At 41.1% G+C, this 16057-nt stretch overlaps 1 protein-coding gene across 1 annotated transcript in view; it reads left to right on the top strand.

Annotated features, from left to right (window-relative positions):
* Window positions 1-16057, top strand: part of FBP2 (fructose-bisphosphatase 2) — a 70637-nt gene that overhangs the window by 15980 nt on the left and 38600 nt on the right. The window contains exon 5 of the mRNA XM_004381322.1: window positions 3798-3935. Coding sequence (XP_004381379.1) covers window positions 3798-3935 — 138 coding nt within the window. The remainder of the gene's footprint in view (window positions 1-3797; window positions 3936-16057) is intronic.

Here is a 16057-nt window from a genome sequence, read left to right as displayed (position 1 = left end):
AGCTCCTACAGGCTTGCATCCCAAGATCCATAGGTCAGGTGAGGCGAAGAATGCAGAGTAAAGTTCTGTCAAAATGTTTACTTACATTGTGGCGGCAATACACACCCTAGGGAAATTCCCTTTTCAACTGATTGATTGATTGCATTATGTTAGGTTACATTGTGGAAGCTAATTACATTATAACTTATACTGGATTACATTATGGAACTGTTTGGCCAAACATCTGGGAATGAAAGCCTAGACAAGTTGACATATAAAGTTAACCATCACAGTGGATATGTTCTGTCATCTGCACTGTCCAGTACAGATGCCATTAGCCTCATGTAGCTGTTGAAACTTGAAATGTGGCTACTGTGACTGAGGAACTGGATTTGTAATTTTATTTCATTTTAGTTAGTTTGAATAGCCCATGTGACCAGTGCCTGGACAGCTCAGGTTTGGATGATTTCACCTAATAGACATGTCCTTCCCATGGGGAGAAGCAACTGGTAGAAAACTGTTCAATTAGGTTCTGTGTTACTCTACACATTTTTCACAGTGAGGAAATGATCACTGGTAAAAGCGAAAGAAAATATAATATCACAACCTGATCAAAGGAAGAAATAATTGAATAAAGACACAAGAGTTAAAAAAAAAAAAAAAAGATTTGAGCCCACATTTAGTTCAGGCACAAGGGGGCCACCTTGTGTTAACAAACTCTCAGCTGTGGTATAAATCACAATGTTAAGGCATTCGTTTACAGATGGGAGATACTGTTTCTGAGTGGCAAGGAGCTGGTCCCTGATAATCAGGCACCCTCTTCTCAAGGCACGTGGAAGGCTGTATTAATGATGGGAGGTTGTTGGCGAACTAGGGAATATATTTTCCAGATTGTGCTAAGACTCCACAACCCAAGCCATTCTCCAAGCTTCTGAGTGGCCCCACTCTAGCCTTTTTATCTCCACATTCACACAGAACAGGCTGCTCCATTCAGCTGGGCAAGTAAATACCATTGTTTAGATGACAGTTGTCTGTCATTGCTCTTCGCTGGGAAGCAAGAGAGAAAACAACCCCGGCTCAGTAAAGTAAAGTGTGTTATTAACCTGCTTCAGCGGGAAAGCTGAGGATCCAGGCTAGACATGGGCAGGTCTACAGGGCAGAGGCATGAATCACAGGAATGGCCTCATAGCAGGTTCAATCTGGTCTGGACACCACCACTGGTTCCTGGGTCCCTCGCTCAGGTTTCAAATGCCAGGGAGGAGTATCTAATTTGCCAAGCTAAGTACCTCACCTTTGGTTAAAGGCGGCCCAGATCCAGAGCCCTGGTGGTGCAGTGGTTAAGAGCTTGGCTGCTAACCAAAAAGTCAGCAGTTTGAATCCACCAGCTGCCCCATGGAAACCTATAGGGCAGTTCTACTCTGTCCAGTAGGGTCACTAGGAATCAGAATCGACTCAAGGGAAACGGGTTCAGTTTTGATTTAGTTAGACTGTCGTCTAATAGGGAGCGTTAATTCTTCAAAGGAAGTTAAGGTGCTTTTAGGAAGTAAAAATCAATGCTGGGCTGCTTCAAAGCAACAAATGCCCATGGCAGTAATTAGAGACCACCAACCAAAGACCATCAACATGCTCATGATAATAATAATAATAATAAAGTTGGGTTTACTGGGCAAGTGCGAATGCACTTTAGAGGAACTGTAGGGTATCTTGGTAAGAAGGAGCTGGGATGAGCTTATTATCACATTTGGGCTTTTGCTTGATTTGTACAAGGATTTAAGGAAAAGAGGGTCAGTTCTGGATTGACTGTTGTCTAGAAGTGGGTGCAATTAATAACTGGGTACCTTAGTAATTTTTATCTAGAAGATTAAAGTGCGGATAGAAATTCATCGGTAAAGGAGAAATTGTCACTCATGTTAGGTGGAGGAGGGGGTGTTTAGTTATTTATGTGGTTGCAGAGTGTCCTTGTCACTGTCTTGTTTGAGACATGGTCCCTTGGCCTTGTCTCTTTTTATATTCTGGGAGTGTCATTTATGTTCATTCGGGAACCTCCTCATCTAGCTGCCAACTGTGAACTACAATCTGGGGAGAATTTTACTTTCTCAAAATATTTGCCATTCATCAAAAAGGATTTGATTTCCAGGCTCAGATTTTCCTCAGAGAGACATCCAGCCTTTTAAAGTGAGATCTCCACCACCCGTTTGTCATCTTGTCATACCACGGTAACTTGTGTGTTGCTATGATGCTGTAAGCTGTGCCACTGGTATTTCAAATACAGTAGGGTCACCCATGGTGGACAGGTTTCAGTGGAGCTTCTAGACTGACAGACTGGTGATCTACTTCCAAAAGTTCTGGTGATCTTCTTCCAAAAATCAGCTAATGAAAACGCTATAGATCACAATATAATATTATCCAACATAGTGCTGGAAGATGAGCACCCTAGGTAGGAAGGCACTCAAAATACACAGTAGCTACAACAGTGGGTTTGGGCATTCCAACGATTGTGAGGATGGCACAGGACCAGGTAACGTTTTGTTCTGTCGTACTTAAGGTGACCATGAGTAGGAGCTGACTCAACAGCTACTAACACCACCAAGATGATATCTGAAACTAGCCAATCACATCCTTAGGGACTAATATCACCAGCTCTCAGAGGTAGGGGTCCCTGAGGGATGTCCTGCATATTGACCATGGTAGTTATGAACCTGTCTGTCATGGATTGAATTACGTCCCCCCAAAAACGTGTGTATCAATTTGGCTGGGCCCTGATTCCAAGTGGTTGTTCTCCATTTTGTGATTGTAATTTTATGTTAAAGAGGATCAGGGTGGGATTGTATAACACCCTTGCTAAGGTCACATCCCTGATCCAAGGTAAAGGGAGTTTCCCTAGGGTGTGGCCTGTACCACCTTTTATCTCTCAAGAGATAAAAGGAAAGGGAAGCAAGCAGAGAGTGGGGGACCTCGTACCACCAAGAAAGCAGTGCCAGGAGCAAAGTGTGTCCTTTGGACCCGAGGTCCCTGCGTGGAGAAGCTCCTAGTCCAGGGGAACATTGACGAGAAGGCCAACAGAGAAAGAAAGCCTTCCCCTGGAGCTGACGCCCTGAATTTGGACTTTTAGCCTACTTCACTGTGAAGAAATAAATTTCTCTTTGTTAAAGCCATCCACTTGTGGTATTTCTGTTAGAGCAGCACTAGATGACTAAAACACTGTCTATACAGGGGCTGGGCACAATTTTATTAATAACTTAGGATTCCTTCAAATTTTGCCAACTATTTCTTTATGCCAAGTGAACACATTTTCTGATTAAAGGGATTTCCTCTTTTCCTCAGAGAAGAGTTGCTGGAGTACCAGCGACATTTAATGAGTTCTAGGATTAAGTCATTAAGATAAACAAAATAACTGGACCACAAATTAATGGTCAAGTACATCCTTCTCCTTGTTAATGGCCCAAATCTTCCTAGAAACACCAGGAATTAAATGGGAATGAGAACTTGAGAGGATAAAGACAGCTAGATTCCTTATGCGTGAGCAACCTAGATGGCAGAGCAACAAAGTGTGAATCACCAGTGGAAGTTACAAAGGACTAGAAAGAAAGCTTTGGGCCCTCTTTCCTTGTAATTATTTTACCTCTGCTTAAGATTCTCCTGTAGGCTCAACAGTATTACTGTTCTTGTTACAATCCATAAAACCATCATTAGGAAGGTTCCAGAATGACTGTGGCAAACCCTTAGGTTCTTCCAGCAGACCACATCTTCTAATGTTTTCTGACTACAGGGGAGTGTGCTGTTGGCTTGTTTCCTGGTATCTGTCTTCATCTTTCTAGGCTCTTGGTGAATTTATCCTGGTGGAAAGAGACGTCAAGATAAAGAAGAAAGGCAAGATCTACAGCCTCAATGAGGGATATGCCAAGTATTTTGACCCTGCCACGACAGAATATGTGCAGAAAAAGAAATTTCCTGAGGTGAGTGAAGAAAGCCTTTGGCTGTAGCAGGAAAAATGGTGCCTCCGTAGGTCTGTTTGGGAAGTGGCTTTGGGGACCTGGCTGGAAAGAGACGGTGTCACTGCTTATGGCTCTGGTTAGTATGAGCATGGTAGACTCTGCCTTTCTTCATAAGCAAATAATGTCTTTTGTAGCTAAAAGTTACCTGCTAAAGGTGATACTCCCCAATTAAGTTTTTCTAGGAGAAATTGTTTATGAAGAAGGTAAGGACCATGCCGAGTAAATAAGTAACTCACAAAAAGACACATATTGCAGGATCCCACTCACATAAAATATATGGAACAAATAGAGACACAGTTTATGGGTGGTCACCAGAGGCGGGCAGGAGGGAGGGGAAAAGAGGACTCAGTGCTTAGGGGATACTGAGCTTCTGGTAAGGGTGATGGAAAAATTTGGGAATGGATAAGAGTTGAGCAACATGATGAACATAATTAATGTCTCTAAATTGTATATGTGAAGATTGTTGAAATGGCAAATGTTTTGTTATGTATATATTTACCAAAATTTAAAAAGAAGAAGAAGAAGGCAGGGACCACATTTTTATAAGTCGTTCAGACTAGAACCTTCATGAAGTCCTTTGTTGGATAAACTACTTCTTGCAGTTTCTGGTCACTCAGTTATATTTGATTTTAAAGGGAATATTTATATTTGAAAGTCCCATTCACATGCTGTAATAGCAGGGCCTTGGGTTTAAGCCAAGTTTCAGGAAGTTCTCTGGCTGTCAGTGTAATCTCTGAGTTCTGAACTTCATGTGGCTATTAATTCAGCCCAACAATGCATACGAAGAGAGCTTTTTTTTAAAAAAAAATTGTGCTTTAGGTTATAGAGCTAATTTAGTTTCTTATTAAAGAATTAATACACATATTGTTTTGTGATGTTAGTTGTCAATCCCTCGAAGTGTCAGCACTCTCCCCTTCTCGACCTTAAGCTACTCATTTCCACTTGTCCAGCTTTCTTGTCCCCTCCTGCCTTCTTGTCCTTGCATTGGGCTGGTGTGCCCATTTACTCTTTCATATACATGGTTGAGCTACGTGTAATATTGTTTGTTTTATGGGCCTGTCTAATCGTTGGCTGAAGGGTGAACTTCAGAAGTGACTTCAGTACTGAGTTAAAAGGGTGTCCAAGGGGCATACTCTCGGGGTTTCTCCAGTCTCTGTCAGACCAATAAGTCTGGTCTTTTTTTGTGAGTTAGAATTTTGTTCTACATTTTTCTCTGGCTCTGTCCAGGACCCTCTGTTGTGATCCTTGTCAGAGCAGTCGGTGGTGATAGCCGGGCACCACCTAGTTGTACTGGACTCAGTCTGGTGGATGCTGTGGTAGTTGTGGTCCATTAGTCCTTTGGACTTATCTTTCCCTTGTGTCTTTGGTTTTCTTTTCTTTTTTTTTTTTTATTGTACTTCAGGTGAAGGCTTACAGAACAAATAGTTTCTCATGAAACAGTAGTACACATATTGTTTTATGACATTGGTTAACAACCCCACAACATATCAACCCTCTAACTTCTCAACCTTTTTTTTTGGTGAAAATACACATAGCCAAAGATACACCATTTCAAAAATTTCTACATGCGTCTTTGGTTTTTTCATTCTCCCTAGCTCCAGATAGTGTGGGTTCAGTAGATGTACCTTAGATGGTCGCTCACAAGCTTTTAAAATCCTAGACACTACTCACCAAAGTAGGATGTAGAACATTTTCTTTATAAACTATGTTATGCCAACTGAAGCTGTGATCATGGTCCCCACAGCCCTCAGCCCAGTAACAAAAGAGTTTTTTAAGACAGGCATGAGATTAGAAGGAATCCCTGGGTGGCACAAACAGTCAAGCCTTGATTACTAACTAAAAGGTTGGTGGTTTGAACTCACTCAGAGGTGCCTTGGAAGAAAGTCCTGGCAATCTGCTTCCAAAAGGTCACAGTCATTGAAAACCTATAGAGCACAGTTTTACTCATGGGGTCGCCATGAGTCAGAATTGACTTGATGGCAACTGGTTTTTCTTGGTGGGACCAGAGGCAAAGAATTTCCAGATCAAATATGTCAGATTTGGCCTAAATTGTAAATGAAATGAAAGCTTGTTTCTCATGTGCTCTAGAGGAAAAGAGTTCTCAGGGTTCTGTGGGACCAGGTAGCACACTTAGTCAACAGGATGCTGGGACCTGCCTTTGCGGCCTCCACCTGAAGCTTTAAGGAACTTTCTTTCTTTCATTTGTTTGATTTTAAGCTAAATCATCAGAAGTGTAGTTTCCTGTGCCTCTCCTTTGTAGGGCATGATTTTGCCAATAACATATAAACCCATTAGAAGTCTAAAGGGCAAAAGTAACGGGATATGATTTGTGAGGCTGATAAAGTAAAAATTACACACCAGTTCACAGAATTGTAGCTGGTTTCATAGTGGTTACAATTCTAGGCTAAATTGTGCCCGTTTAGAAACCATGTTGTTATTGTCACCTGCTGCCCAGTTAGCCCAAGACACATGGTGACCTCATGTACAATGGAACAAAGTGCTGCTGGCCTTGTGCCACCCTTGTGATTGGCTGCAGAGCAGAATGTTGTGATCCACAGGTTTTTCATTGGCTGATTTTCGGGAGTAGATTGACAGGCCTTTCTTCCTAGTCTGTCTTAGTCTGGAAGCTCCGCTGAAACCTGCTCAGCATCATAGCAACACACAAGCCTCCAGTGACAGATGGGTGGTGGCTGCACATGAAGTACATTGACTGGGAATAGAATCCAGGTCTCCCGCGTGGGAGGCAAGAAGTCTATCACTAAACAATCAATCTGTAAAGGGAGATCTTTATTTTAACACTAAAAAATGGAATTTCTGTGCAAAAAAAGTACCACAAATAATTTTGAAGCACAAATTGCAAACTGAGAAAAAATATTTACGATTTATACAACAGACCCAGGTTAATAGCCTTAGAAATCGATTAATAGGAGTACCTGGGTGGTGCAGATGGTTAAGTGCTTGACTACTAACCAAAAGGTTGGTGGTTTGAACCTACCCAGAGGTGCCTTGGAAGACAGGCCTGGCAATCTGCTTTCAGAAGGTCACAGCCTTAAAAGCACTGTGGAGTCATTCTACTCTACATACATGGGGTCACTGTGAATTGAAATCAACTCAATGCCAACTAACAACAATGAGAGAATCAGTAAGCAAAGGATGAATACCCAAACAGGAAACCAGGTAAAGGATCTGAGCATGCAAGTCATGGAAGAAATGCAAGTGTCCAGTAAGAAATGAAAAGATGCTAGTAAAGCAGGAAATGCAAATTAAAATAACATTGCAATATCATATTCCCCTAGGAGATTGGCAAAGATTTGAAAGATGCACAGTGGTCAGTGTTGTAAGAAAGTAAGCACTCTGGTATACTGTTAGAGAAAACATACATGTTACATCCTTCCTGGAGGGCAATCTGGCAATATGATTTCAAACATTAAATATCCATACCCTTTGCCTCAGCAATTTATCTTAACTTCCCCCCAGGAACTTATCCTAAGGAACTAATAAGTCATACAGAAAAGATAAATGTGTAAGGATATGTCAATGCCACATTGTTTGTAACACCACCAACAGAAGAAACTATTAAAATGTCCATCAGTGAGGGACTGGTTAATAAATTATAGGACATCCACACAGTGAAATATTGTGCTGTGCAGCCATTGAAAGGTACGGTCGATCTTCTTATATTGATGGTGAAACGTCCACAAATATGAAGTGAAAGCAATAGGTTAGAGAACCAAATATAAAGTATAATCTCATACACACACTCAGAGAAATACATATATGCATAATAGTGGTTAGTGGTTTACTGGAAGTTAAGATTATAGGATTCTTCACTTTCTCTGTATTGTGTAAATGTGTGCAGTGACCATGTGTTATTCAAAAACAAACAGATCATTCCATTTTGAAAAAGGAGTCCCCTTTCTCTCTATCTTGTCCTCTTCACTTTCCCTACAGCGCTCATTCTCTGTGGGGTTGGGAATAAGGGTAGGTCCTCCTGGCTCAGTTGTACCCAGAGAGGTTTTTCAAGCTGCACACATCCCATCTCCCCAGCAGAAAGAGAATACAGGGGGTTTGGGGTCTAGTCTCTACTATGAGCTGGTGGCATGCCAGTGGGCAAGTTACTCAACTTCTCTGTAAAACAGAACCCCTCAATGACATTTTAGAGCCTTCCAGTCCCATTTTAACTTTATCTCCTCCCAAATAAAAATCTGTGCTCTTCTTTTTAAACTTCCTCTTATGCCCTTTCTCACAGCCCAGCTTAGATATTTTGCCTAAGGCTAGAAGAAGGGCACTGATGATCTAAAACTGACAGACTAGAAGATATTTGACAGGAGAGGGATGCATTCCCTTGTCAGTGGCCATTTTCACTGCCAAAGTGAAAAGTAACTGTTGGCAGGAAAAAGAACGATGGAAATAACTTTGGAAAAGCAAAATGAGAGCGTAGAGGCCAAGAGGTCACTTTGAGGTCACTGCCTCTGTTCAAATCCTGACTCTGATAGCTCTGTGAGCCTGGGCAAATTTCTTCATTCTCTACGCTTCCATTTCCTTATCTATAAAGGGGGCATAATGATAACTTCGAACTCAAAGGGTTATTGTAAGCATTGAATGGAAAAAAAAATCCATGAAAAACACTTAGCACAATGCTCAGTATTTGTTATCTAACTGTTATGACCGTACAGAAAGATGATGAAGTATTAGGGGAAACAATATGAGTGAAGCCATTTACTATATTGAATGGCTTCTCCTTGAGCAGTTAAGAGCACTGAATAGAATCCAGGGTTTAATAGCCAGTTCACTGAATTGATGTCCATGGGTCGGGGCTGACTGTATGGAGTTAAGCACTTTGCTAGGTGCTGTTTGGTCCTGGTTGGAGTAAGAGGCATAAAGGTGGGGAACATGCATGATCTCCCTTGAGAGCCTTTAAAACTGGTGTTAGGATTTTAGCATTTTGGGATCAGCTCCAATACTGAAGATTGGCCCAAGTATTGAAGCCAATAATCATCCTCTCACAGTGTTTCCTTTCTCACTGTGGCCTCGTTCCCTGTCCTTTCCTCTGTGCATCTGAATCCAGTTGACCCGTCAAGGAATTTCTCTGGTCTAATCTTTTCTGGGACAGTTCTCTCATTCTTCCTACTCACACAGATCTTTCTAATCTCTGACTTCCTACAATTTTCATCATGTTCTCTGGCTTTTTCGCATATCAAGTCATTAATAGTAGTTAAAACCTCAGATTCTAGAGCCAGGAAGACCTGGCTATTAATCCAGCATCTGTCACTTACTAGTGCTAGAGCCTTGAATGAACTGCTTAACTTCTTTGTGACTTGGTTTCATTATTATTAAAATGAGAATAATAATGTCTCATAGGATTTTTGTGAGGATTAAATGAGCTAATGTGTTTAAGCCACTTGGCACAGGACCTAACACAAAATAAGGACAAGGCTCAATTAATTGTGGATATTTTTATTATGTCAGCTTTTAAGTATAATATATAATACACACACACACGTATATATATATACATCAGTTGAGTCAACTCCAACTCATGGCGATGTAGAACTGCTCTCCATGGAGTTTACACGGCTGATTTTTCAGAAGTAGATCACCACCACACCTTTCTTTGGAGGCACCCCGGGCGGACTAGAACCTCCAACCTTTGGCTTAGCAGCCAAGCTCATGAACTATTTCTACCACCCTGGGACTACATATATATATATATATATATCTACATATATTTTTTTTTTCCTTAAGTATATATCTTTAGGGGGTTGTCATCCTGTCCGTATCCCTCTTTTATGAGAACCTCTACTCTTTTCCCAAGGGGTGTCTTTGGAAGCCACCTTTGTCCTGTAGGACCCTACCTCCTGGCTATAGCTTGATCGGACTAAGGGAGATCCCCTGCCCCAATATGGACCCACTGGATTGATTCTGTCTTCTAAGCATATTCAGTTTGATAGTATTTGCTGGTTCCTTGAACTCAGGAGATGTAATTTGGGAAGCCCTGGGCTGGTCACATCTGGCTCTGTGCCCACTGAGCTAGTGAGGGCTGGCCTGCAGGCAGAAGAAAGCGGACAAATGGAGAAAAAAAGGGGGGGGGAGGGGAAGGGAAGGGTGATGAAGCAACAAAGAGAAATTAGTCTTGGATTCTTGCTCTTGGGTTCATGAGATACCCCAATGTCTTTCCAATAAATTCCCTTTTTGTTTAAGCCAGTTTGAACTGGCTTCTTTACTAGTATAATAGAATAAGACTCCAGAGAGTCAAGCAGAAAACATTTTTTGCTCCTCCCTCCGCCCCCAATCAGCAGAATCCTTTTCTCTTGATCCTTGGATGCAACCTCAAACAGGCCCCTCTGGATCTGAGTAAAAGAAAAAAAGCCTCCAGTCTCTATTAGACCCACAGTCTCAGTTTAAAATTAAAATGTCTCTATAACTCCAGTCTAATCATGAGAAAAACATCAGACGAACTGAGATTGAGGGACGTTCTGTAGGATACCAGTACTCCTCAAGACTGTCAGGGTCATGAAGAACAAAGACAGTCTGAAAAACTGTCACAGATCAGAGGGTACTGGGGAGACATGACAACTGAAAGCAATGTGGTACCTTGGATTGGATCCTGGAACTGAAAGAGGATATATTAGTGGAAAAATTGGTAAAATTCAAATTTTAAAATTTTAATAAGTCTTGAGTTTAGTTCATAGTTATGTACAAATATCAGTGCCTTAGTTTTGCCAGATGTAATATAACATGCCACTAATGGGAGAAATTGGATAAAGGGTATAGGGGAACTCTGCTTCCTAGCTTTGCAACTTTCCTGTAAATCTAAACTTGATGAAACTTTTTTTTAGAAAACCAAAATTTCTAGTTCAATTTAACCATCAAACCTCGCCTCTCACAGTTCAGAATTGCTTCAGGCTACAAAGGCAGGGAGACCCTATGTGGTGAAAAAGGTTAACACACTCAGATGCTAACTGAAAATGTTAGAAGTTGGAGTCTACCCAGAGGTGCCTTGGAAGAAAGTCCTGGTGATCTGTTTCCAAAAAATCAGCCATTGAAAACCCTATGGAAAAGAGTTCTACTTTGGCACATGTGGAGTCGCCATGAGTTGGGGTCGACCTCAACAGCAACAGGTTTGGTTTCAAAGAGGAAGGATGAACTTCCTACTTCTTAGCTAGTAATCTTCCTCTTCCTCGCTCTCCTTGGAGGCAGCCACAGAGCCCTCCTGGTTGGAGGTGGGAAGAGGGGGAGAGACAAAAAAGATCTCTTTGACTGGCACTGATGTCATCCTGCATGGTGCCCTAGGCTATGGCACATTCCCAAAGCTGAGGGTCTTACATGTTACTGGAAGATTCCCTGGCTGGGGACATCTGACTGCAGATGCCTCGACATGGGCAACAGTGCCTCTCTCTCTGCTGGACCATCAGCCCCGCCCCCATGTACACACACACACAAACACACTTCCACATCAGATGGCACACCTCCAGCCTCTTGGTGTCCTGGTCCCCTCCTTCTGTCCAGAAGTCCTTTGGGGTGGGTCTCTTTCAAAAGGCATCTATTACATTGTTCTCAGCCTTTGGTGCATCAGCAAAAATGGAGAAGAGTTGGATTTTTACAAGCTTTTCCATGTGCAATCAAAAGAGTTTGACTAAGACTCCAAAGAGAAACCATGTGTGTTCTCTGCCTTTGTGTCTCTTACTCCAACCAAGACCAAACAGCACCTAGCAAAGTGCTCAATCCTGGCCCATCGTCATAAACTCAGTGAACTGGCTGTTAAACCTTAGGTTCTGTTCAGTGCTCATAACTGCTCAAGGAGATGCTGTTCAACATACTAATGCCTTCACTGCTAGTGTTTTCCCAAATACATCATCATCTTTCTCTGGAGTCATAATGTTAGGTAAAAATATTGAGCATGGTGTTAAACTTTTTTTTTTTTTTTGGTACAGAAATATACCAAATTCAAAGTGAAAGCTTTTCTTTCCTCTCCCCCCTCACTCCCAGCCAAGTTGTTCTTTCCCGGGATAACCACTGTTAAGTGTTCCTTTTATTCTTTGATACGGGTTAGGAGTAGAGGCATATGCGTATTTGTCTCCATATCTATTTACCTTTTTTAAACCACAAGGTATAGCATACTAGTGTGTGTGTGATCTTAGAGGTTGCTCTACATCAGCACATACAGGTTTACTACATTCTTTGAAAGGGCTACACAGCCTTTTATTGAATGGATAACCCCCCTAAAAAAACAACAATAACAAAAAAACCGAGCTGCTGTTGAGTCAACTCTGACTCATGGCGACCCAGTGCATGTGTGATAGAGCAGAACTGTCCTCCACAGGGTTTTCAATGGCTGATTTTTCAGAAATAAGAGCACCAGGCCTTTCTTCAGAGGCACCTCTGGGTGGACTTGAATCTCCAACCTTTTGACTAGCAGCCGAGTGCGTTAACCATTTACACCACCAATATCTGACTAATTCCTTTTGGAGAGATGCTTGGGTTGTTTCCAGTTTTCCACCATTAAAAACAGTGCTGCATTGATGAACTTTTGTAAAAATATCTGTAGAGTACATTTCTTAGCGGCGTTGCTGGATCAAAGGGTATGAGTGGTCAAAATTTGGATACTACTAAATATTCCTCCCGAAAAGTTGGACTGCCCTCGGCACAATATGAGAGTTTCCATTTCCCTGCATCCTCACCAGTGCTAGATATGGTTCATCTTTTTTCGCTTTTGTGTATCTGGTAGGTAAAATGGTGTACTTGTGGTCTGATTTGCATATGTGTAATTATGATTTAGGTTTTTCAGCTTCCCTTCTATTTATTGGGCATCTGTATTTTTTTTTTTAATTGCCTGTTTCTATCCTTGCCAATATTTATATAGTGTTGTCTTTTTTATTGTTGCTTTCTATAAGCTCTTAGTAAATGAAGGAAGTTAGCCTTTAGTCTGTTATTCATGTTAGAAACGTGTAGATTTCAACTTCTCTTTGCCATTCATATGTTTAAAATGTAATGTTATCAGATTTACTTTTATTTATATTTAGTGGGTTTTCTTTATCAAATTATAAATTAATTTGCCTGTGTTTTCTTCTACTGTGCTGTCCAGTATGGTGGTCACTAACTACATGTGGCTGTGTAAATTGAAATTAATTAAAACTAAATAACATTAAAAATTCAGCTTTTCGTTTGCATAGTCACATTTCAAAGGCTCAGTAGTCACGTGTGGCTAGTGGCCACCGTATTGAACTGCAGTGATAAAAAGAATTTCCTTCGTTCCAGAGAGTTTTAATGGGCAGCTCTGTTCTAAAACATTTATGACTTTCTACTTTTAAATCTTTGATCCATCTTGAAGTAATGTTGGTGTGCAGAATGGGGTCGGGGTCCTACTTACTTCTTTTCTAAATGGTCAGCCAGTCACCCCAGCATTGTTTATTCAATAATCCCTCTCCTATGCTGATTTGAAAGGCCACCTTTATCATACACTAAATTCTCACATGTCCGTAGGTCTATGTCTAGACTCTATTCTGTTCTACTGTTCGGTCTTTTCATGTCTTTTCCAGTGTGAAAACGCTGTAAATATTGTTAGCTCACTATCTGTTCTTAGATTTCGTAGAGTTACTCTTCATTTTCACAGATGTTCTGGTCATATTCTCAAGCCTGCTTTGCCAGATAAACTTAGATATCATTTTTTTCAAGTTTCTTCCCCAAAAAGCCTGCTGATATTTTCATGGACTACACTGATTCATGACTCGGTTTAGGAAGAAGTAGTATCTTTAAAATAACACTTCTTCCTATCCTCATGCATATGGTGTCTTTCCATTTGCTTTACTTTTTTTTATATCTCTCGGCAGAGGTTTTTTTTCCCTTGTGTAGCTTCTGCCCACTTCTTGCTCAGTTTACACATCCGTAGTTTATGTTTATCACTGTTTTTATGAAAGCTATGAAGCTGTGGGCTGAGTTCAGCTGCTAACCGCAGGTACTAGGGAAAAGCTTGTTTGGAAATATCTGCTCTCTGTGCCAAGTAGGTCAAGTAAACATAAACCCAAACACCATAGGGAGATCCCATACACTGCTGGGATCCCAAGAGAATCTGAGGGGTGCAAAACAGTAATGGCAAGTTATAAAATCAGAAAGGTTTCAACCCTTGGGTATTAGACCTAACACAGAAGAAAACAAGAACAGTCCTTTAGCTCCTATTTACAGAAAAGCAATACAAATGTACACGTAACACATTGAAACTGAGAGGAAGAGCTATCGTGGAGAGTTTATAGTGACCAACAGAGAGTAAATTAAAATTAGCAATAGATCACCGTTTACTGGGGAAACAGACCAAATGTTCACCAACTGCTAAACAGATAAACAATTTGTGATCCATTCATAAAACGGAATAATATTCAGTAATAAAGGAAACAAACTATTGATACATGTAACAACACAGATGAATCTCAAAGACATCATGCTAAATTAAAAACTCAGATGCAAAAGTCTCCATACTGTACAGTTTCATTTATATGACATTCTGGAAAAGGAAAAACTATAGGGACAGAAAGCAGACCGGTGGTTGCAAAGGGCTGAGAGTAGGGAAGGGGATTGACTCCAAAGGGCTGCTAGCAAACTTCAGGTTGATGGAAATATTTATTTGTGGGAACAATAATGTAAATATTAGGCTCATATCAATCATGTAATAAACCAATGGGTATCATGAGTACCTTACTGAAATAAAAGAAGCAGGATAGTGCAGTCTGTAGATTGGATATAGACCTGGGATCACAGATTTAACTGCCTTTAAGGAGTAAGTAGATAAAATTCATGTATGAAGTTGGCAGAGAATAAGACAATAGGGAGTGGTGAGGATTGTAGCACCTGGAGAGTGTCCCATATAAAATATTCAAGTTCTGTAACAACAAGGACAACAGTACCACTATGTGGGCCAAATTTAGCCTACAGACTGCCAGTTTGAGGCTTCCAAGTGGACATATTATAAAACATGACCAAACAAACAAAAAAAGCCAAACCCATTGCCGTCGAGTTGATTCCGACCCGTAGCAATCCTATAGGACAGAGTAGAACCGCCCCATAGGGTTTCCAAGGAGCAGCTTGTGGATTTGAACTGTCATCCTTTTGGTTTGCAGCTGTAGTGCCACCAGGGCTCCAAAACATGACCAGACCAGGCTAATTGTAGGCCACTCGATTTAAGGAACAATCAAACAATTGCTTCTGATCAACTTTCCAATGAGAGGAAACCACAAACAATTCGTTCAGTACATCCAAATGACTATGCCCTGCCATTTTGAGATAGACTGGAAGCGCGTTAGATTAAGTGTATTTGGGAGCCAAGAGCATACATGTAGAATTGGCTACAGGTCTATTTTCCTAGAAACAGACTAGTTTAGACCAACAGAACACACTTCCAGTCTAATAGAGTGATTTAACATTTTCTTAATGATGCAAATTGTTCTTCCTTCATGAACGTGTGTCTGATTGGGAAAAGTTGAGTTTTTCTTCAAAGCTTTTGAAAAAGCCAAGATTTTCGCTTCCTTCCCATCTCACTTCAGTTGTTTGGCCCCTGAGGACCCAGTGGGTAGGACTTCTCCTTGTTGTGCTGTTTCCTTCCTGAACCTACTTATTTTCTTAATAGAATTTATCTGAAGGTGGAAATAGTGCCAAATGGCCTCATGAAAGGGAAACTCACGAACAACAAATCTTACTGAGAACCACAGACAAGGGTATGTTTCAATTTTTTACAATACCAGTCATCTGACACTTCCTGTCAGCTGTTGATTTTGTTCTTCAGTTCTCATCAGCTTGAACATTCCAGTGTCTGTGATTTCTGTAGCCAGGAATCTGCATGCTATCTTTCTCCTGTCTAGTCTCTCCACATACAGCTACTACATCACCTTTCCCCCTTGGGGTACAGAGATTCTCATCTGATTTCACATTCCTGGCCTCCAGGCCTTCTTAGGCCTAGGTTTCCTTTTCTAGAAAAACTAGTTATCCCGGAGTCAAACCCGACTCATGGTGACCCCATGAGTGTCAGAGTACAGCTGTGCTCCATAGGGTTTTCAATGGCTGATTTTTTGGAAGTAGATCATGAGGCCTTTCTT

Source organism: Trichechus manatus, unplaced genomic scaffold (genome assembly GCF_000243295.1).
Source record: "Trichechus manatus latirostris isolate Lorelei unplaced genomic scaffold, TriManLat1.0 scaffold00082, whole genome shotgun sequence".
In the NCBI taxonomy this organism is placed as follows: domain Eukaryota; kingdom Metazoa; phylum Chordata; class Mammalia; order Sirenia; family Trichechidae; genus Trichechus; species Trichechus manatus.
This window is presented reverse-complemented; position numbering and strand designations above follow the sequence as displayed.